Source organism: Lactuca saligna, chromosome 4 (assembly GCF_052625555.1).
Source record: "Lactuca saligna cultivar CGN05327 chromosome 4, ASM5262555v1, whole genome shotgun sequence".
Lineage (NCBI taxonomy): Eukaryota > Viridiplantae > Streptophyta > Magnoliopsida > Asterales > Asteraceae > Lactuca > Lactuca saligna.
The window spans coordinates 335,802,638-335,826,951 of NC_136420.1; the positions used below are offsets into that span (position 1 = coordinate 335,802,638).

At 40.2% G+C, this 24,314-nt stretch overlaps 1 protein-coding gene across 1 annotated transcript; it reads right to left on the minus strand.

Annotated features, from left to right (window-relative positions):
• Positions 1 to 15,642: 15,642 nt before the first annotated feature.
• On the minus strand, positions 15,643 to 22,116 carry LOC145044185 (uncharacterized). The gene is made up of 8 exons (XM_078993027.1): positions 21,854 to 22,116; positions 21,602 to 21,733; positions 20,715 to 20,804; positions 20,274 to 20,506; positions 19,532 to 19,579; positions 19,155 to 19,340; positions 16,983 to 17,063; positions 15,643 to 16,095 (listed from the first exon to the last, which is right to left on the minus strand). The coding sequence occupies exons 1-8, from the start codon at positions 21,939 to 21,941 to the stop codon at positions 15,937 to 15,939; spliced, it is 1,017 nt and encodes a 338-aa protein (XP_078849153.1). The 5' UTR covers positions 21,942 to 22,116; the 3' UTR covers positions 15,643 to 15,936.
• Positions 22,117 to 24,314: the final 2,198 nt, after the last annotated feature.

The following is a 24,314-nucleotide window of genomic DNA, read 5'->3' on the forward strand; positions in this document are numbered from 1 at the left end:
CTTGATAAAATTTAGCGAACTTGAGTAATATGACCGGATGCATGAATATTGTCGGTTTGGGGCATTCCTTAATCATTTATATTGCGGGCATGGATCAAAATTAGTTAGATGGGACTATAATGGTTACCTTGTCCTTTTCTAGTTTAATCTTATCTGAAACTAATTTAAATTGTGACCTTTACTTGTTGAACTAAGTATTAAAATACAACAAAACAAGACATAAGAAATCCCATTTGTAGCAGTGACACTTTTAGATGTCGTCGCTAAAGGCTTCTAACCACATTTCGTGTGAGAATTTTTGGACGAACACTAGCCATTGATGAAACCTCTCGATCCAGTGGCTGGAAAATGAACTAATAGTCAACGGAAGGCAATAATGGCGATGTCTTTCATCGTTAATACCCCCAAACTTTGATCGGGAGAAATTTTCTCCAAATTCATTAACTTGTTGCCCCAAATACCTATCACGATTGTGTTCCTTTCTGATTCTACTGGTGAAATTCCACCATCCACAACTTTATGATTACCATCGCCGGCAGTCAGACCTTTTTGTTTTTGTTTAACAATCGTGGACTAAATCTCTACTTATAAGTACAAAAACACAACAAAACGATGCATAAGTAAATAGATTTGTGAATTTCTTTTTTTTTGTGAAACAAACACATAAAAAAACAACTTTTTTATCGTTTTAGTAAATCATGCAAGTCTCTGTGTAATAAGTAGAAGATGTGAAGGGGTAAATTCTAATTTAGATATGTGTTTCTTTTAATCTTTTCATACATGCAGTGCAAATTGATGAAAAAAAAAAGACACCATTATGTGTCACTAGTTATAATTTAAGCCCAAATTTAGAAATCTTAATTCTAAATATTTTGGGGGCATATGCCCTACTCGTATAAGGAAGTGATAGACTTGTGATTTTGTTTTAGGATATACCAAATAATTTTAAAAAAATATATCAAATGCAGCAAAATACTTCAAATGATAACAAAATGTAACAATGTATGCAACAAAATATATTCTCTTCATATAAAATTTGAAAATTTTAATAGACATGCCATATAAAATTCACATCCCTAGTGTTTTGTAGTTAATATATATAGGGAGTGGTTCAAATGAGAACCACAAAAGATTAACAACCATAAGAACCTCATTTTATAAGGAAATATGTACACAATACTTATTAAACATGTTCAAATCCAGATTTTTTTTTTGTATTTTTGGTATAAAAAAGGCAAAATTGTAATTTTTCCAGATTAATATTTGCATTTATACAGCGATACATATTTTAACACAAAAATTATACAAAATACTAAATTTATAATAGTACATTCATAGTTTAGTAGACAAAATTTACAATTTAATACAATCATAACATCACTAATTCACTAATTTAGGAGAGTCAAACACAAACTCTACCACTACCACAAACTACCACATGTCAGCACCAACCATCTATGTCAACGTTTTAACCATCATTCATTTCAAACTAAATATGTAAATAAAATCTTGCATTGTTAGCTTAAATATCATATTCATAGTTTAATAAACATATTAATTCACTAATTTAGAGTTTAATGCAACAATTATAAAAACTGAAACATTCTTACATATTTAGTTCACAAAAAGATACTCAAAAGAAAATTAATACAAATATTCATATTTTAACATAAAATTCATAAAAATAAAATCACAATTTAATACAATCAATTCAGAGCTTAATACAGTCAATACACAAAACTTAAAACTTAATATATTAAATTCACAGTTTAATACACAAAAACCATACATTCACATCCATATTTTGTACTTAATACTTATATTTATACATTTAGATATGTACGCTAGTGTTTCTTTCAAATTTTAATTTATATAATATTTACAATTTAAATTTTACATGTTATTCAAAATTAGAGAAAATAAAATATATATATAATGCTTCTTTCATCTTATATTTTAGAAGCAAAAATGAATTTCATAAAAAAAAAATTAACAGTTTAATATACTCAATTCACAACTTAATACATTGAATACATAATTTAATACACAAATTCACATTTTAATAAAATATATTTACAGGTTAAAAATTACATATAGGTCATTGTGGATCGGTTGACTAAGAGTGCTCATTTCATACCGATCCAGGAGAGCATTTCGTCCGAGAAGCTAGCTGACATCTACATTTATGACATCCCCATTTTCACGGCCAGAAAAAACCGATTTTTGTTTATGCTTTATAAAAATCAGAGTACCTCTTTTAGTAAAAATGTTGCGGAATTTGTTCCCAGAAAAACATGATAATTACATTATCAAACCATTTTCGAAGAAATGTATTTTATTCATTTTAAAACATTGGGATGTCATCATCAACACATAAACATAAGCATAAACAGAACTTACATTTATTCACACTAGTGATTCATATCTCCTTAATCTCTCAGTGTAATGTGACTTCATATCAATACATGTAATATAAATAAACTGAGTGGGTCAGGTTGGGAAACCTGGTGAGTACATAGGGTTTTCAACCCACAATAATATAATTATTATGTTTAATCTGATGGTTTTTGGTCCTAAGAACATCCTATGTGCTCATACAAACCCTAATGCTTGGATCTAGGTTTCTCTATGTTATCCAAGACTATAAACCCTAATTCTAGCATTCAAGTAATCATATTAACATGAGAATAGGTTTATAATGTTACCTTGATTGTTATATAGCAATAACAATCCCAAATCTCCTTGTATTGACTTTGGAAGGCTTAGAGTCGCAAGTGTCATTCCTCTAATGGTTCACAAACACCATAAGCAAGAGGATGAAGAGGAGAGAGGATGGAGGCTTCCAAAAACGTCTACAAAACCGTAGAGGAGGCTTAGCCACGTTTTTGAGCCTTAAGGGATCTATATATAGTGAGGCTATTAGGGTTATCTAACAAGGAAACCCTAATTTGGATGCTTAAGCCCTAAGCAATCCATGGAGCCCTTTCCTTAAGGCCTTGGACGATTTCATATGGGCTTCCACTATAGAATTCGTCCACCTCATAATATAAGGCAATCCATGGCCCTAATTGCAATTATCTTATAATTACAATTCCAGTCCCTTAAGTTTAATTAATCTCTTTTAGTCACAAAACTAATTACCAATTAATTATTGACTAATATTAATTAAACAATATGATTTCTCCTTTAATATATTATTCCCATAATATATTAATAAATCATATTTAATCATTTCTCTCCATAATTCATCCTATCAAGTTGCTTTGGTGAAGGCAACCCAAAAGGACCATGCACCATCGGGTCAAGTACATACCAAAATAGTTATGGACTTAGACACTAATCCAACATAATCATCAAAAAAAATGACCCAATTACCCATCCCCATTATCTTATTTACTCTTAAGGATCTACCCTAAGAATCAACTATTTCTTATTCATTCATTCCTAAGAAATCAACATGAAATCCATTGTTGCCAGGGTTTTCTCAACGGGCACTAAATCCATAGTTACCAAGGTCAGGCGCTAACTCCATAGTTGTCTGGGTTTACTCAACAAGTGCTAACTCCATAGTCGCCGAGGTTTATCTCGTTTATTGACAGTATCGTTTTCGAGAGTCCACTCGCAATACATGTCAATGGGTTTGTAATGTGACATCCCCAATTTCACGGCCAGAAAAGAGCGATTTGTTTATGCTTTGTTTTAAAAAAATCAGAGTAATCTTTTAAAGAAAACAGTTGCGGATTTTGTTCCCAAATTATGATAAAGATTTATCAAAGAATTTCTTTAACGAAATGTATTTTCATTATATAACAAAATCTCAGGATGTCATGTTCTGATACAGACACATAAGCATAAACAAAACTTACATTATTTACACTAAAGATTTTACATCTCCTTTAATCTCTCTGTGAAATATATCTTCGTATCGATACCTGTGATACAAAGAATACTGAGTGGGTCAGTCTTGGGAGCCTGGTGAGCATATAGGGTTTTCAACCCACAATAATATAATTATTATATTCAATTATCAAACAATTAGTTCAAATACCCACCCCCATTATCTCCATTTATTTCATAGATATTTACCCTAAGAACCGATTACCCTTCTCCGATTCATTCCTAAGAATTTCCCTAAGGAATTGGCACAAAGTCTAGTGCTGTCATCGTTCTTAGATTACTATGGTGAACATGCAGTTCAAAATAATTAATGAACACCTAGTTCAAGAACACCCATTGAACACCCTCCGTTCAATAATACCTAATGAACACCAAGTTCAAAAACACCTAATGAACACTTAGTTCAAATATCACACAGAGTACGAAAGCTCTTAGTTCAAGCCATGTGATAATAATGTACATCTCGATCCTGCAAAACCACTAATAGTATTAACACATATAAATCATATTTCTAAAACAATCTATCCCATCCCATCGATCCCCACATACTGACCCTATACTATGATCTTACGAGATCTAACCTAAGGAATTGATATGAACAACAAACTGATGAAGCTGCTTTGGAAATTCCCTAGCAGCAAACGAGGATCAATAAAGACATCAAATGAGGGGAATGGAATAGGTTTCACCAAGAACCTTCGTTCGTAAAAGAAAGAACAACAAGACAATTAAGTCAAGGTAGTTATCAATGCCTAGGCTGTGGTCTGAATATCGTGAGGGATGTAGCCCCCAGACGCACCCTATCCGGCAATGGAAATGCTTACTAATGCCTAGGCTGTGGTCTGAACCCCCAGACTCACCCTATCCAACATCAAAAATGGAAACACCGACTAATGCCTAGGCTGTGGTCTGAATACATGAGGTAGTTCACCCCCCAGATGCACCCTATCCAGCAATATAACACCAGACATACCTAGCAGTGGTCTATTACCGACACACTTTATTAGGCAGTCTACGAAGTTCCCTTAATTACTTCGTGAAAGAAAACGCTGACATATGAAGCTCGGTCGATCACTTCATAAAAGAAACGCTGACTCTAAAGCTCTCTCAAAATAAAAGTATGGGGAAATACTAATAGAGTATTCCCGTACGCTCTCGTAACCGACACACAAAATTTTCAAAAGACTTTGTACATGATAGTACTTCTGGCACCAGGAGCACCCAAGACACAGAGCTTTGAAAAGGACTTCGTACATAAAATGTACTTCTATACGTAGGACGTACTCCACCGATCATCAATCTCACAACACACGTACTCTTAATAAGAGGCTACCCAATGTCCAAACTTAATGGAACTAAACATCCCTATTTAAGTCTTAACCCATCACTAGGCAAGCCTACGATGCCTATAATCAATTTTCGATACTATCTCCATTTGGAAACGCTAACTACGAGTATACTTAACACAAAGTTTTAAGTAATATATACACATCTTAACACATATAGGACCATAACTGGTACATGAAAGGGATTATGCACATGATACCCTGTCGGATGATCACTTAGTTCAAAAATACATAATCCGTACTCCCGGATCTAACATTTACCTCATTACCTAATCCATATTCCCGAATCTGGAAATAACCTCTTGATCTAATCCATACTCCCGAATCTATAACAAGTTTATCTCTTTACCCTTATATCTTATAATCCAAATCATCTTTTATCCCATACCAAGAATCTCATCTACCCATGCTCTACCCAACATATTCGTAGATACAAAATACATATACGGTTTAACTCATTAAAACCTATATAATTTATCCATTCCACAATTATCTCAAATAAACAACAAATATATATACACATAATACGTATTTCATAGCAAATACTTAATATTTATGTGTAAGAAGAAAGTGACCACACACTCACTTGATTAGAAGATGATCAGACAACACTACGACTTGTGGAAGTAGTATTCTTAGGTAGATCTGGAAGATCTACACAAAAACCAGGCTCCTTGCGGGCAGGGCTTCAGCTCGGGAATCTCACTTCTCGGGATCTTCGGGACTTCGGAACTTGCTTCGGGGCTCGGGAATGATATCGGGGCTTCGGGATATAATTGGCACGCAAATCGAGGCAAAAACTAAAGAAAAGGAAGAAAAATGGCAAGAGAATCGGCTAATCTCGGTTTCTATTTATAGGTTGTTGGGTCTAGGATTACGTTGAGCGTAATTTATATAATTAGTATATGTAAATATATGTGTAATTTAGTAACGGGATCCCCATGGGGGTTTCGGGACGGGATTGCCTACCCCCGCCCCCACCCCCGAAATTAAAACGTAGGTTAACCTTGCCCCCGCCCCCGTCCGTGCCCTTGATTTTTTTTTAAAAAAAATCCCCAAACGGGATGGGGGCCCCACGAGACTTTTTAACATCCCTAATCAACACATGTATACAATAGAGTAAGTAACCTAACTGAATGTTTAGCGCGTAATGATAGCATAGATAAAAAAAAAAAAAAAAAAAACTTACATTACACTCCAACCAACCCAAATCAAAGTCCACATATATAGTTATATCATCTAAAACTACATCCTCGGTTTATACGTGAGAAACCGAATAACAAAATATAGCGAAACATTTTGGATTTGGTATAGATTGCCAATGTTATCGTCTATACAACTATTTAAAGGTGTTAAGCATACGATTGCAATGTATTTCTTTTTCATATATATCCATGGAGACTTCAACCATATGGAAACATAGGTCTCTCTACGTACGCCTAAGAGCTAATGGTGGCATTTGATAATTTGATTGGGGAAGCTTAATGATCTAAGGCAACTCTATGGATGCATGTGTAGGTGCACTGTCATATGTATGTCATATGTATGGAAAACATCTGATTAAGTCCGTCATCTCGTAATGGGCTCTCATCTGGTATGGTAGGGTGCTTTATGAGATTAATGGTGTCACCTTAGAAAAAGATAATATTAAGTATAATTAAGTATTTTTAACAATCCAACAAATAATAGCACATATTTAATTATGTATGTACCTCAAGCCTATAAGTCCAAAAGTCATCATCATGTAACGTCTCTACGGTCCTCTATGATAAATGGGTCCATGCGGGTAACCATGTCACCCTACAATTAATAATGTAACGGTTTCATATTATTAAATAATCAACGATGCAATAGCATGTATACGGTATACCACAAAGTTAAATAACAATGTACCTCCAACCCCAACCCCAGTGTTATCATGTTTGTCTACCCTTATTATTAGGATCTACATTTATCCCTAACGTGTAGCATATCATGTACTAGCAACTGCCTTTGACATTCTTGAAGATGCTTTTATAACTCCATTATGATTTTGTCCTTATCTATTATTGGTCCTGTTTCCGGAGGTGGTGGTAGGTCGGGTGGTTATGAACCTTTGTTGGCTTCCCGACGTGCCTACTTTTGCGGAGGCTCACAATTAGGTGACATTCCAGGTGAAATTCATGCAGAACTATAAGACTACCAGACAGTAGGCTGCAACTTCTCTAAAAGCTTATTATCCTCCGAACATAATTTTACATCTATTGTTACATATGTATACATAGGGGTCATAATGGAAAATTTATGTAACGACCCAATTTTTACGTCCGAAAATTTCATTTTTAAGATATTGCTTTAGAAAACATTAATAAATAAAAACATTGTTTAAATAAAAAGAAACATTGTTTGTTCACACCATAACACATTGCAACCATGTTCTCAAAAGCCAAACCGTACATCCCATCAAAATATCAGAGTACAATCCCAGTAAATCTCATAAATGCGGAAACCGAAGAGTGTGTGTATGACGTGCCGCTACCGCGCCGGCTCCTTCCCCTTCGATGCAGAGGTACCTGAAAACAAAACTGTAAACGTAAGCACAAAGCTTAGTGAGTTCCCCCAACGTACCACATACCATACAAACACATAACATATATACTGCCAGGCTATTCTGGGGTGCCTGACTACCCGGTACAGCCATTCTGGGGTGCCGACCTACCCATACGGCCATTCTGGGGTGCCGTCTTACCCGTGTCAAGCCATTCTGGGGTGCTGACTACCCATCGGTCCTAACAACCGATCCTCGGGGACTATTTCACCCCTACTACTACGATCACATATAACATAACAAGCCAGCATGCATACATATCATCACATACTGTCAGACGTATCTGGGGTGTCTGACTACCCTTCGGTCCGAACAACCAAACTCTACTACTATCACATACAGCATATCATGCTAGCATATAACATGTCAGGTAATAGCGAACTTAGATGATATCACAAAGACAATCATCTATCATACAACTCCTACTGGTGGGTCGGCATTGTGGCCTTAGACCCACCGCTACTGGAAGGTAACTCACCTCAAAGTAGCTGCTGAACTGATCGGGAACTAACTGGCTGCTGCTGCTCCGGGAGTCCTCCGGCTGCAATTTCCACGACATACTCAATCAAACACTGCTAACTGTCCTTTAGGTAAAATGACCATTTTACCCCTGGATTAGCTCTAAGCCAAAGCTGGAGTCAACTTTCAGTTGACCCGACTCGCCGAGTGGATCACCACTCGCCGAGTCCCTAGCAAACCGATGTCCTGGGTCCCTGGTTCTACTCGTCGAGTCAGGCTATGACTCGACGAGTTCACCTTCTAACTGCCATTCAACACCTTCGTCCTACTCACCGAGTTGTATGAACAACTCGTCGAGTTCATCTTCATCCGATGAACACTTTATGCTAAGACTCGCCGAGTTGTATGAACAACTCGCCGAGTCTGTTCTTGAGCTATGAAGATTGCCTTGGACTCGCCGAGTCAGGGCATTGACTCGCCGAGTCCTAACATGGGTGAGTTCAGCTCCCAACTCACCGAGTCACCCCCTGTGACTCAAGGCACAACTCGATACATGAAGAAGGGACCAAATCGGTGACTCGCGACCAGACTCGCCGAGTCACCTATGCGACTCGTCGAGTCGTCGCCATGCACTCCTTAAATATACCGATTTGCTCGGTTCCAGTCCATGCCATTCATAGATCTGGACTTCTAGGACACGAATCACACGTAAAGTTTCCAACTTTACGTGTGGATATTCACCAATATGGATTATAAGGCTCAAAATGTCTCAAAAGGGTAGATCTAGGGCTAACAAGCCTCATGGGGCCAAAAAGCTAACAGATCTGAGCTCCTGGAGCTCAATCTTGCATAGATCCAAAGGCCAAACGCCTTATTACGACATATAATGAACATGCAAACTTGGGGAAATGACCAAGGAGGACCCAAATGAAGTTTTAAGCATAGAATCAAGGGGAAAACGGGTTATACCTCAAAGGAAATGTTGAAATGACACAAGGATGGCTGATCTCCTTCTCCTCTTCTTGATCTACTCCTCTTACTCTTCAAAACCTTCAAGAACACACCAAGAACACCTCAAACTCTCAAGGAAACAAGGGAAAACGATGTAGGGGGAGTTCTGGGGGTGAATGGGGACGAGTTGGGGTGGAATGAGAGTTTAAATAGGGTGCAAACCCTTGAAACTTAGGGTTTCATCCCGCAGCGGTGACTCGCCGAGTCCAGGATATGGACTCGTCGAGTCGCCTACTTAAAACGTGTCCTGAGTCTCGTCCCTACTCGGCGAGTCGGACCCTATGACTCGCCGAGTCTAAGGCTAAATTAGGGCAATGCTCAAATAAAATTCACATACCGGAAACCAGGTGCTACAAATCTCCCCCACTTATTTTAGACTTCGTCCTCGAAGTCTGCTGCCTGGTCCTGAAACAGCTCGGGGTAGTGCTCCATCATCTCGTCTACCGGCTCCCAAGTCCACTCTGAACCCTTGCGGTGCTGCCATTGCACCTTCACTAGCTCCACCCTCTTGTTCCTTAAATCCTTCGACTTCCTGTCGAGGATTGCGACTGGGCGCTCAATGTAGTTCAGGCTGTCATCAACCTGAATATCCTCCAAAGGTACTACTGCAGAATCGTCCACTAGGCACTTCCGCAACTGCGAAACATGGAAAGTGCTGTGGATCTGGCTAAGCTCGGCTGGCAGATCCAGCCTATATGCTACCTTGCCCACCCGGGCTAAGACCCTGAACGGTCCGATGAATCGCGGGCCCAACTTGCCCCGCTTCCTGAATCGGATGACGCCTTTCCACGGCGACACCTTCAGGAGGACCATATCCCCGACCTGGAACTCTAAATCGGATCGACGCTTGTCGGCATAACTTTTCTGCCGACTCTGAGCAGTCTGAAGCCTGCTCCGGACCTGCTGTATCCTCTCAGTCGTCTTGAGCACCACTTCGGTGCTTCCCATAACTCTCTGGCCAACCTCACCCCAGCATATCGGGGTCCTACACCTCTGTCCGTACAACATCTCGAAGGGAGGGCGGTCGATACTCGCGTGATAGCTGTTGTTGTAGGAGAACTCAGCCAAAGGAAGATAGGTATCCCAGCTACCACCGAAATCCAGAACACACGCCCGCAACATGTCCTCCAAAGTCTGGATGGTCCGCTCACTCTGTCCATCTGTCTGCGGGTGAAAGGCGGTGCTGAAATGCAGACGAGTGCCCAACTCGTCATGGAATCTCTTCCAAAACCTGGAAGTAAAACGCACATCCCTGTCCGAGATCACCGATACTGGCACCCCATGCCGTGCCACAATCTCCCTGATATAGATGTCGGCCAATTTCTCGGCCGATATGCTCTCCGGAATCGGAATAAAGTGAGCACTCTTGGTCAATCTATCCACGATGACCCAAATCGAATCCACTCCACGCGCGGTCCTGGGAAGCTTCGTCATAAAATCCATCGTGATATCTTCCCACTTCCACAGTGGAATGTCCAACGGCTGCATCTTGCCATGCGGCCTCTGATGTTCGGCCTTGACCTTCCTGCAGGTCAAGCACCGCTCGACGTACCATGCCACATCCCGCTTCATGTAGGGCCACCAATAGTCTAGACGAAGATCCCTATACATCTTCGTCGCCCCGGGATGAATAGAGAATCGGGACTTGTGCGCCTCCTCCATCAAAATCTGGCGCACGCCCCCGTGATACGGCACCCACACCCTATGGTGTAGTGTCAATAACCCTCGGCTATCATAATCGAAGGAGGAAACCTGACCTACTACACGCTCGCTCTTCCGATGCTCCTCCTTGATAGCCTCCTGTTGAGCTTTCCGAACTTGCTCCAACAGGGGAGTCACCACAGTCATCCTCAAACAGGCATCCCTGATCGGCGCCGTCTTACGGCTAAGCGCATCGGCCACCACATTGGCCTTTCCCGGGTGGTAAAGGATCTCGCAATCATAATCCTTCACCACATCCAACCACCGACGCTACCTCATGTTCAGATTCGGCTGGTCCATGAGGTACCTCAAGCTCTTGTGGTCCGTGTAGATGGTACACCGAACCCCATAGAGGTAATGTCGCCAAATCTTGAGGGCAAATACCACCGCCCCCAACTCCAAATCGTGCGTCGGGTAGTTCGCCTCGTGAGGCTTGAGCTGCCTCGAAGCGTAAGCAATGACATGCCCCCTTTGCATCAGCACCGCGCCCAACCCAGAAATGGACGCATCACAATAAACCACGAAATCCTCTACTCCCTCTGGCAGGGCTAAGATCGGCGCCTCACACAATCTCTGTCTCAGCGTCTCAAATGCAGCCTGCTGCTCGGGTCCCCACCAAAAGACCACGGCTTTCTTCGTCAGCCGCGTCAGGGGCACGGCTATCTTGGAGAAATCCTGGATAAACCTCCGATAGTAGCCTGCCAATCCTAGGAAGCTCCGAATCTCAGATGGGGACTTCGGAACCTCCCATCTCATCACGGCCTCGACCTTGGCCGGATCGACCAGAATCCCGTTCTGGTTGACGAGGTGCCCCAGAAATTGCACCTCGCGCAACCAAAACTCACACTTGGAGAACTTGGCATACAAGCTCTCCCTCCTCAGGGTCTCTAACACCTCTCTCAAATGCTCCTCATGTTCCTCCCGGGTCTTGGAATAAACCAAGATATCATCGATAAAGACTATCACAGACCGGTCCAGCATCGGTCTGCATACACGGTTCATGAGGTCCATGAACGCGGCAGGAGCATTGGTGAGCCCAAACGGCATCACCACAAACTCGTAATGGCCATAGCGCGTCCGAAACGCGGTCTTCTGCATATCCTCCTCCCTGACCCTCATCTGATGATAACCCGAACGCAAATCAATCTTGGAGAACCAAGATGCGCCCTGAAGCTGGTCAAAGAGGTCATCAATCCTCGGAAGCGGGTAACGGTTCTTCACCGTTACCTTGTTCAGCTCCCGATAATCTATACACATCCGATGCGACCCATCCTTCTTCTTCACAAACAGAATCGGGGCTCCCCAGGGCGAACTGCTCGGCCGAATAAATCCCTTGTCCAGCAGCTCCTGCAGCTGCGTAGACAACTCCTGCATCTCGGGAGGAGCCAACCGATACGGTGCTTTGGCTATCGGAGCCGCACCGGGAACGAGGTCAATCCTGAACTCCACCTATCGCTCCGGAGGTATCCCAGGTAGTTCCTCCGGAAAAACATCAGCAAAATCTCGAACCACCGGGACCTCGCTCACGGTCGCCTTACCCGCCTCCCGGGTGTCCATCACGTACGCGACATAACCCGCGCATCCCTGCTGAAGGTAGCGCCTAGCCCTCGCTGCTGAACATACAGTGGGTCCACACTGCGGCCGCTCTCCATGAATCACTAACTCTCCCCCGCTTGGGGTCTTGACTCGCACTAGCTGCTGTGCGCAATCTATCACTGCCCCATTAGGGCTCAACCAATCCATACCAATAATCACCTTGTTCCCACGCAATGGAATGGGAACCAAGTCTACCAGGTAACACTCCTCAAACAGTCGCAGGACACAATCTCGAAACACCATCGATGCTCGCACCGATCGATCATCGGCAATCTCTACCTCTAACGGGCAATCTAACTCGCCTGAAGTCTCATGAAATCTCTTGCTAAGAGCAAGAGAAACGAACGATCGGGATGCACCCGAGTCGAACAATACCTGAACCGGGATGCCGTTCACATGGAACGATCCTAATACACATGTATGCACACGGAGCACATATCAATATCATAACAACGTAAAATAAAAGGTAGAAGGAAGGAATCATACCCGTCACCACATCGGGCGCGGCGCGTGCCTCCTCGGCAGTCAACTGAAATGCCCGACTCCTTACCACTGGAGCCTCTGCCTTGCCCTGACGGCCATCCGTGATCCGCAGGGTCGCTGGAGCTGGCGCCTTCACTGGCGCTGAAGCTGTCAACATGGGGCAATTGGCCTTCTTGTGGCCCCTCTGGTTGCAGTGGAAACACAGCAACTCCGATGTCTGAATAACGGTCGCAGGAGCAGTGCAATCCCTGCTGATATGCCCAAACTTGCCGCACTTGTAGCAGCCTGACGATCCCATCCTGCACGCCCCCTCGTGCGGCCTGCCGCACCTCCTGCAGCGGCTCGGTCCCGACTGGCCTTTCGGCCTCCCATCTGATCCCTTGGGCTTCTTCCCCGAAGCCCCCGATGCCTGCCCATCCTCAAGTTTCCGTTTCCGGATGTGCTCCAAATCTATCTCTCTCTCCCTAGCCCTGGCAATCATGGAGTCCAGGGTAGGGCAAGCCGAAAAGCTAACATGCTCCCGAATGTCATCTCGTAGCATATCATGGTAACGAGTCCTCCTCATATCCTCGTCACCTGCATATTGGGGCACCAATAAAGCCCTCTCCCGAAACTTGGCGGTGATCTCCGCCACGGTCTCTGTCGTCTGCCTCATGTCTAAGAACTCCCTGGCCAGCTGCTGAAGCTCGACCGCTGGCGCAAACTCTGCCCTGAACCTAGCCACAAAGTCCGACCAGGTCATTGCCTCGATAGCCGAGGCTCCCATCGAGTCACCCACTGACTCCCACCAATCTCGGGCCCGGTCCCGTAAACACCCTGCTGCGTACCTCACCTTCAACCCCTCGGGGCAGAAGCTGATCAACTGGGCGGACTCGATATCCGCAATCCACCGCCTGGAGACAATGGGGTCCTTCACCCCATGGAAATCCGGCGCACCACTGCTCCTGAAGTCCTTGAAGGACAGTGTGCGAGATCCTGACTGGCTAGAGGCCAAGTCGCTCCTGAATGCCCGTAGGCGATCCTCCATCATCTCCACGATCCCTTCCTTGATCGACCCAAAGATGATGGGGGTCGTCTCAAGGATGCCCCTAGTGATCTCCGACGTGATGAACTCACGTAGCCTCTCCTCAATCGGCTCGGTGCCAGATCCCGAACCTGACCCCTCTCCTGACCCGCCATCTGTCGGTCTCGGTCGAAGTACCACCATTCTGCAAAACATCAATAATAATCATTAGTGGTACTGCTACTTTCTGAGGGATCTCAACTACTTACAGGTTCCTTGGTCTCGTCTTGGCCTTCCTCGGCTCGGGTACGGATCCTCTGCTTTCAGTAGTACGGGCCCATACTACCTTCCACATCTATCCGTACCTTCTCCGAGGAATTCCTCGACTCCACCAACTTCCCTCTACTACTGCTACTCTCTGTTATTCTCATCCTAGGCTTGCCCCAGGGAAAACTCAAGTTCAATACAACTGGTCCTCAGCTGCTGTAGGTCTCCTCATAATGCCAGTTAGCCACCACCTAAACACCATCACATGTGATGAGGATTAGATAATCCTTCAAGTAAAAGGTCCGTCCCTACAACGGTTGGACTCAAACAAGAGCTGCTCAATAGGGTCAGTTCCAACACTTTGGGATTATTCAACCCTGATTACATGTGGTGTGACGTGTTTACCTAATGGCTCACTCCCATTACTCGGAATCCCACCAAGCACGAAGCAAGCAGCATTCGGATAAGGAAAAACAGACTCAAGCCAAAACTGTTCTTAGAACAAGAAACGACACTCAACATAGGATGCTAAGCTCATACTATCAGGCATAACCTAAACAGGCTACCCTACTGCTGTCTACTCAATTCTAGCATGCAATATTCGATAAGCTGTAACAAATAAACAGGCACATAAGGCATCACTCCTAGATCCTTAGCCTATTCTAGCATGCAATATTCATAAAGCTGATAAACATAACATAAACTTGTATGGGTACTATGGGGAATACTTACTTGAGCTCGGCCGGTCGCGCACGTCACACACTTTACTCTTTCTCGTGACTCTTTTCCGGGTTTTAAAGAACAATTTCTTTTGGAAAAATCTTTCAATCCCTCGATTTGAGTCCAAACACTCCCGAAGGCGCGTCCGAATCCCTCAAACCAGGGCTCTGATACCAACTTGTAACGACCCAATTTTTTTTCGTCCGAAAATTTCATTTTTAAGATATTACTTTAGAAAACATTAATAAATAAAAACATTGTCTAAATAAAAAGAAACATTGTTTGTTCACACCATAACACATTGCAACCATGTTCTCAAAAGCCAAACCGTACATCCCATCAAAATATCATAGTACAATCCCAGTAAATCTCATAAATGCGGAAACCGAAGAGTGTGTGTATGACGTGCCGCTACCGCGCCGGCTCCTTCCCCTTCGATGCAGAGGTACCTGAAAACAAAACTGTAAACGTAAGCACAAAGCTTAGTGAGTTCCCCCAACGTACCGCATACCATACAAACACATAACATATATACTGCCAGGCTATTCTGGGGTGCCTGACTACCCGGTACAGCCATTCTGGGGTGCCGACCTACCCATACGGCCATTCTGGGGTGCCGTCTTACCCGTGTCAAGCCATTCTGGGGTGCTGACTACCCATCGGTCCTAACAACCGATCCTCGGGTACTATTTCACCCCTACTACTACGATCACATATAACATAACAAGCCAGCATGCATACATATCATCACATACTGTCAAACGTATCTGGGGTGTCTGACTACCCTTCGGTCCGAACAACCAAACTCTACTACTATCACATACAGCATATCATGCTAGCATATAACATGTCAGGTAATAGCGAACTTAGATGATATCACAAAGACAATCATCTATCATACAACTCCTACTGGTGGGTCGGCATTGTGGCCTTAGACCCACCGCTACTGGAAGGTAACTCACCTCAAAGTAGCTGCTGAACTGATCGGGAACTAACTGGCTGCTGCTGCTCCGGGAGTCCTCCGGCTGCAATTTCCACGACATACTCAATCAAACACTGCTAACTGTCCTTTAGGTAAAATGACCATTTTACCCCTGGATTAGCTCTAAGCCAAAGCTGGAGTCAACTTTCAGTTGACCCGACTCGCCGAGTGGATCACCACTCGCCGAGTCCCTAGCAAACCGATGTCCTGGGTCCCTGGTTCTACTCGTCGAGTCAGGCTATGACTCGACGAGTTCACCTTCTAACTGCCATTCAACACCTTCGTCCTACTCGTCGAGTTGTATGAACAACTCGTCGAGTTCATCTTCATCCGATGAACACTTTATGCTAAGACTCGCCGAGTTGTATGAACAACTCGCCGAGTCTGTTCTTGAGCTATGAAGATTGCCTTGGACTCGCCGAGTCAGGGCATTGACTCGCCGAGTCCTAACATGGGTGAGTTCAGCTCCCAACTCACCGAGTCACCCCCTGTGACTCAAGGCACAACTCGATACATGAAGAAGGGACCAAATCGGTGACTCGCGACCAGACTCGCCGAGTCACCTATGCGACTCGTCGAGTCGTCGCCATGCACTCCTTAAATATACCGATTTGCTCGGTTCCAGTCCATGCCATTCATAGATCTGGACTTCTAGGACACGAATCACACGTAAAGTTTCCAACTTTACGTGTGGATATTCACCAATATGGATTATAAGGCTCAAAATGTCTCAAAAGGGTAGATCTAGGGCTAACAAGCCTCATGGGGCCAAAAAGCTAACAGATCTGAGCTCCTGGAGCTCAATCTTGCATAGATCCAAAGGCCAAACGCCTTATTACGACATATAATGAACATGCAAACTTGGGGAAATGACCAAGGAGGACCCAAATGAAGTTTTAAGCATAGAATCAAGGGGAAAACGGGTTATACCTCAAAGGAAATGTTGAAATGACACAAGGATGGCTGATCTCCTTCTCCTCTTCTTGATCTACTCCTCTTACTCTTCAAAACCTTCAAGAACACACCAAGAACACCTCAAACTCTCAAGGAAACAAGGGAAAACGATGTAGGGGGAGTTCTGGGGGTGAATGGGGACGAGTTGGGGCGGAATGAGAGTTTAAATAGGGTGCAAACCCTTGAAACTTAGGGTTTCATCCCGCAGCGGTGACTCGCCGAGTCCAGGATATGGACTCGTCGAGTCGCCTACTTAAAACGTGTCCTGAGTCTCGTCCCTACTCGGCGAGTCGGACCCTATGACTCGCCGAGTCTAAGGCTAAATTAGGGCAATGCTCAAATAAAATTCACATACCGGAAACCAGGTGCTACAATTTACATAAATAATCATATCCACTCAACATCAATAAACGCATTTCAAAGAGACTTTTGAACTTCCTATGCTTGGACCATCGAATATCTCGAGGGATCACATTCTCTTGTCGGGTACCAAACAAAATGTTAACCGGAAAAGGTTCATTTGAGACCATTCTAATTTTGTGAGACCGTGAGACCAAATCTAAAAATAATTTTAAAATGCAAAATAAATGGAAAAATCCAAAAATTCTTTTTTTAAATATTATTTTCGGAACTTGAATTAACTAAAAAAAATATAAAAAATATAAAAAAAATTAAAAAAAAAAAAAATTCTGTTTTTTTTTTTTTTTTTTTGGGAAAATACGTGAAATATTCTAAATAGAATATTACACTGACATATTCTAAAAAATAATTTTAAAATGCAAAATAAATGGAAAAATCTAAAAATTCTTTTTTTAAATATTATTTTCGGAACTTGAATTAACTAAAAAAAAATAAAAAAAAAATTCTATTTTTTTTGAAAAATACGTGAAATATTCTAAATAGAATATTACACTGTACATATTCTAAAAATAATTTTAAAATGCAAAATAAATGGAAAAATCAAAAAAAAAATTTAAATATTATTTTCGGAACATGAATTAACTAAAAAAAATAAAAAAATAAAAACAAAAAAAATAAAAAAAATGCATCTCACGGTCTCACAAAATATAGTTGGTCTCAAATGAACCTAACCCTATATATATATATATATATATATATATATATATATATATATATATATATATATATATATATACACACACACCTAGTTTCTAATAAATCGGTTAAACGATAGATTAAACAAACAACTCGAGCACTACTTATTATTTATAAGTGAAAAACAATTTATAATAGAAAATCAAAAACAACAAGATACGACTTCAAAGCAAATTTCACGTTATTCTGAAAGCTTGCATTATAAACGTAACATTTATTTATCCACGTAAAAAATTTGCAAAAAAGACTCTCCGAGTGTTATTTGCTTTTTAGAAAAAGGTTTGCATTATATCTTATGCATGTCGGCCGGAGGGCAAACATTAAAACAAAAGACTATTTGTTTTTTAAAAGATTTCTTATGTACGCATGTCGACTGGAGGGCAAGCATTAAAACAAAAGACTACTTGTTTTTTAAGAGACTGGAGTTATAAAAAGTTTTGCATGGCCAATTTTTCTAGAAGACAAACAAAATAACATTCTGGTTTTGGGAAACATCTTATAAGTTCTAACCCTAATATAATGTTTCTTACTCAACCACCACCTTTGCCGCCTCCCCCATGGAATGAAAATCAGCCCAAGGAAAGGAATCACATTCCACAGAGAATGCTTCAATACCGTCCCTTTGAGTCAACCAAACCAAACAAAACAGGATATTTTCATTCAGGTGAATGCTCCATTTCATTCCCTCTTCGATTACCTCATACCAAACACTACCTTCAATTATTTTTTAGGGGTAGGTGACAGGGACACCCATTGTCAGCCCTCAATGTCACAACACATAAAAGAAGAAAAGATAATAGAAACACTAAAATTTGGATATATTTGGCTACAAAAAACAAAAAATTAAAAAGCAATTTCAACCGGAATAATACCATCAATGGTTGTATTGTTCTTTTGTAAAAAAGAAATCGATTCCATATATGTAAAAAGTGGGCAAATAATCGGGATTTCTAAATGTCCAAAATACGGATTTCACACTATGAACCTTTTTATTACTATAAGTCTATATAATAACTAGGAGTCACTACTTACAGCAGTTTGTAGTATTTCTAAGGTTTTGGTCCTAAATCCAGAAAGAGCACTCCTCAAAGATGTCATTTCAAAAACCCACCAGCCACCCAGGATTCCAAGAAGGGTATACTTTTGATCTCCTATTTCAACCTTTGCGATACACAACACCGTGTAATCATCAACCTCCACTTTTTTCGCATATAATGACTGCAAAATAGATTCATGATCAACAGAACATAACAGAACAGAACAGGTTGTACTGTGTTTGGCAGCCATTCTCGGACTCAGACTAACGCCAATGTCAATGGGACAAAAAAATGTTAAAAAGTCTCGATATTTTGTCTATGCAGATTACGTAGATGCCCTTCTCATTCTCAGTGTAACAAACGTGTACTGACCTTGAATTTGTGTAAGAAGGGGTGCTGGCCCCTGTATTGTTGTTGCAACTGAAACATTGTGAGAGAATCAAAAGTTAGAGCCAATGCACTTTATTTTTTACACAAAATAGCAATGTACTTATATGTTTTCCCATAATAACATGTAGTTATATTTATTAATAGATAATAGCAATGTACTGTGTTTCTTTACACATAATGGAGGCGTACTATACTTTATTTGTTACATATTGTTTACATGTAAGTAAATTTCTTAACCGATAAAAGCAATGGACTCTAGTTGTTACCACATTAGCATCATCATTCTTATGTTTTTTACACATAATAGTTACATACTTGCATTTTGCTATCAATATAGGTAATTACATATTGCTAATATTGGTTGAGAAATGAAAGTGCATTGCTATTATGGGTTACATATACCTATTATTTGTGAAATGATGTAACTATGTTGCTATTATTGGTAAAAATGTAAGTACATTGCTTTCATGAGTAAAAAAAATACATTGCCAATATTGGTAAAAATAAAGTAAAAGTGTGTTGCTTTTTCCATCAATTTCCTTTTTTTTTAAATAAATTGCATGACTATTCGGAATTTAGGGTTTAGTATGTATACAAAATACCCAATATATTTTTGTAAATTTGTGGTCACGCATATGCTTTTAAAACCCTTATTCAGATATATAACAAATGCAGCCTTTCATGCAATGATGATGGAGTTATGATGTATCTATAGTATACTGACCTGTTCAATGAATACATAAACTGAGAAAGGGCTGGGCTTTGTGCTGAGAAGAGTGAGCACCACTTTAACTCCAAGAGCAACCGGATAATTCCAATTCATCCACACAATTAAGAGTAGAGCAATTGGCACCATCAGCTTCTTTGCAAATATCATAAAATAATGTGGATTATCATCGCTCTCTGATTCACCCAACATCCCCATGCTATTATGATCATCTACTGAACTCGCATAACCTTCAACATCAAGTATCATATATATAATTTAACCCATTCAGGTCTTTCAAATTCTGGGGGCTACATTTATTATACGCGACAGGACTGGACAAACTTTTGAGGGGTATTTTTTATGATGAAGATGAGGAGGGCATTCTCGTCTTTTGCACAGTACAATGTGTTTTGTCATGTTCTATGTAACAAAACAAGAAGAAAATGAGCTCCTTACCATCTATACAATGTGCAAAGCGTGGCCGAAGGAAGAAAGATCCTAGTACAGCTGATACACCTAATAGCCTCCCCATGCTAAATTCATGACCTGATTATTCCATAGATGAAACTGCTAATTAGCATAGAACAACTCCTTTGGTTCCATCAAAACTTAAATTCAAATTGATAAATATGATAAGCTACAAGAGATGTTATGCCACTGTGAAGTATATTATCTGGATACAGACTGATTAACAGTTTATAAAATAACAGGCACATATACAAATAATTTCTCAACAAAAAAGTTAGGCATTGCTTCCAGCCTTCAAGATCACATGGCAAAGAAGAATCCTTTATTCTGACAAACAATCTTGTATCAAGAACCACAAGCTCCAAAAACAATATAACTAAAAGAAGCATTTTGAGAAATGTAAAAGCATCACATAAAGTTGTTGCATCCCTGTTCTTGAGTTCTAAAGACCAATACATATTAATCCCTTCTATTGAATTTTAACATAACAGTTTAATAAGTTGTACTGCATATGTCCCAAATGAAGAGTCACATTTGACCTGTGAAGGTCAGTTAAGTTCTTTTTTAACTTCACATTTAACAATATCGTTTGAGAAAAGAATCACAACCATATAACTTGTAGATAAAAGGTAATATGTTAAGTTTGAGTTTGGAAGGAAGGAAGGTTTAAGGCATTTAGAACATGATTAGTGTAAAAGCAATGCATACTTCACAAAGATGAAAATCACTTCAGTGATTATATATCACTGCCGATTACTACGATATTTAACTTTGGTGATACAATCTCCGAACTTAAAGTAAACCTAACTGACCTTTTCCAATCACTCTCGATTCATTGTGTTGTAACCAATAATTCAAACAAGTCAAAAGCTTACCTATATTACACGATTTCGTCGTATGAAAATATCTCTGCACGTGCAACTTCCAGTCGATGATCGAGGGACGAGTGCATCGTCCAGATGTTGACTCGAAACTTTCCATCAAGCTCTTGAACGGTTGAAATTTTACTAAAATTGCAACAAATAAACAAAAACAGCACATGAATCAACTAAATTGATTACATAGATTCAAACTTTATGTTCAATAACATAAGGCAATATAATACAGAATAAAAATCAATGCCCTACGGGGAATTCGAGGAGGAAGAACTGACGCGAGAGATTTTGTCGTTGTTCCAGCTCTAATTAGCTGAAGAAACCTTATAGTGTGCGCCATCTTTTCCTAAACTACTAGCAGGGCTAAGTAATTTTGCACTGCGTATCATGAATTCATCTCGGCAAAAACATAGAGAATCGCTGAAGACGATAACTGACCTAGCGGTAACGGCGTATGTTTGTGACATGTCATACATGATACAACATCGAGCCTTGGCTTAGCCCTCTAGGCTGTAACCGAGTCGTTGTCTTCGTATTTGGGATATACGTATTTGTTTTTAATGGATTTCTAATAAAATCAAGACAAACTTTCGTAAATGTTTTTTTTTTTCAAATTTATCAAATTGAGGTTTTAATTATTTGGGTCTATTAAAATTATAATAGTGGGTGTCAAACCATCACCGTTATAGTAGTTATGTCAAATCAACTGTTATACTCACCACTAACCATTATAATAGTAGGTGTTAAATCATCATTAGATTTGATTATTAGTAGTGTCAAGTCATCTGTTATACTCATCACTAACCATTATAATAGTGGGTGTTAAATCATCACTAGATTTGATTATTAAAAGTTTGGGATACACCAATATATTTCTCTTATACTTTTATTATTAAAATAAAAAATATTAATTAATTAAAATGTAGAGAGTGATAGAGAGAGAAACAAATTGATTTTTCACCACAAATGATCACGACTACTAACTACCACAAACATTGAGGATGGTGTTTACATTCGTGGTTAGTGATCACTTAAACCACGAAGAGACTCGTCCTTGGTATACTAGATGGCTCAAGAGGTCCTTATAGTTTTAGTTTCTATTGTTGTTGGCCATTTTTAATTTATTTTATATTTTTTTAATTAAATCTAACTTAAAAAAAAAAAAAAAAAAAAAAAAAAAAAAAAAAAACACCTGCACCATGCCTTCTTCTCCACCCTATCTCGTGAGATTTACTTCATCGCCACCACCTACCATCATCTTGTGAGATATGTTCTGACACCGATCTATAGTGGATATCTACTTTGTTGTTCGGTCTTCGTCTCATATCTACACCTCCATCGGAAACCACTTCCTTACAACATTACTCATTGCCCCTCCATTTTTTAAATGGTGGTTCAAAGGTTTCAGTGGCTACATATAGTGTTAGTAATTTTAGGTTCTTGAAGTATATAAGAAAAAAGGGGGGAGATTCATACTTTTAAAAAGGTTATTATGGTAAGTAACTAAAAGTAATTAGTAGTATATATCATATATGTTGTATACATTATCATATATGTTTAATGACTTTTATGATTCTTATCATCCTATTTCACTAGATAATACATGTGGTAATGATTGCAAGTTGTAGTGATAGATATTATTTACTTTAGTTCTTGGTATGTGTTGTTAGTTCTCACATCTAGTAGTGGTTAGGATATGTGTAACGGTTTGAGAACCTGTAACCATTATTTAATATGGTATACAAATGATGTGTCAATTTGAGAATCATTCTTTTGTTTATACAAATGTGGTACTTACGGATTATTCTGAAGTAAATCTTAGCTTAATTAAGATTCAAGTTGAAACAGTTATGTCAATTGTCATGGTGTTATATTCATTTTATTGCATCCATGTGGTGTATCATTCCATTTTGTTGGTATTCTTGTACTTTATAATGTGTTGTTATGCACTTTGCGCATTATGTTAAGGGTTAATATATTGTTACTCACTAAACTTTAAGCCAACCCATGTGTTGTTGATGACATATACATTACATGTATATGTACATGTATCACATCAGTTCAATGGATATTATAACATCCGAACTTTGAGTTTGGATGAGAAGAAGAATGTGAACTGGAGGGTGGATTCAGCAAGCAAGTCTCATCATTTTATTTGTGTGCATTCTCTGGACCTTTTTCACTCATGGTGTCGGTTTTGATCTCGGGCATATGGGTCTAAGGCACCAAGGTCCCCCTACTTGATTATGTTATGTATCGTTGGGTATAGGATGTTGTTGTGTTGTAGCAATATGATATGCATGTAGATTTGTTATGATTACCTGTGTTTGCTTGATATTGTTTAAATGTTTATGTCGACATGTTGTGGTTGGGTTGAGGCTGTAACGTCCCAAAAGTAAGACCAAAAATTTTCATGTCTAAAATTAATAAAACTATTATCCAAAACATCATCATAAAACCATGGTGGGACAAAGTGTATCAACTACATCATAAAACATCAAAGTGATCATAAAATGTGGAACGAGGCGGTGTATGCACTGCAATCATTTTGGGCTCTTCATTTTCGAACCAGAATTACCTAAAAACATAAATTGAAATTCGTAACCACAAAGCTTAGCGAGTTCCCTAAAATACCACATACCATACATATCAAACATATAGTGGGCCCCGTCCATCATTGGGTTGCGCCCGTCATTGGGCTGCGCCCGCCATC

Coding starts and splice junctions, on each gene's coding strand:
- LOC145044185 (XM_078993027.1), bottom strand. CDS start 21,941: ATGGCGCACACTATAAGGTTTCTTCAGCTAATTAGAGCTGGAACAACG. Junction 19,580..20,273: donor TTTATGTATTCATTGAACAG/GTCAGTATACTA, acceptor ACAATGTTTCAG/TTGCAACAACAATACAGGGG. Junction 19,341..19,531: donor CCTTCTTACACAAATTCAAG/GTCAGTACACGT, acceptor TCTATTTTGCAG/TCATTATATGCGAAAAAAGT.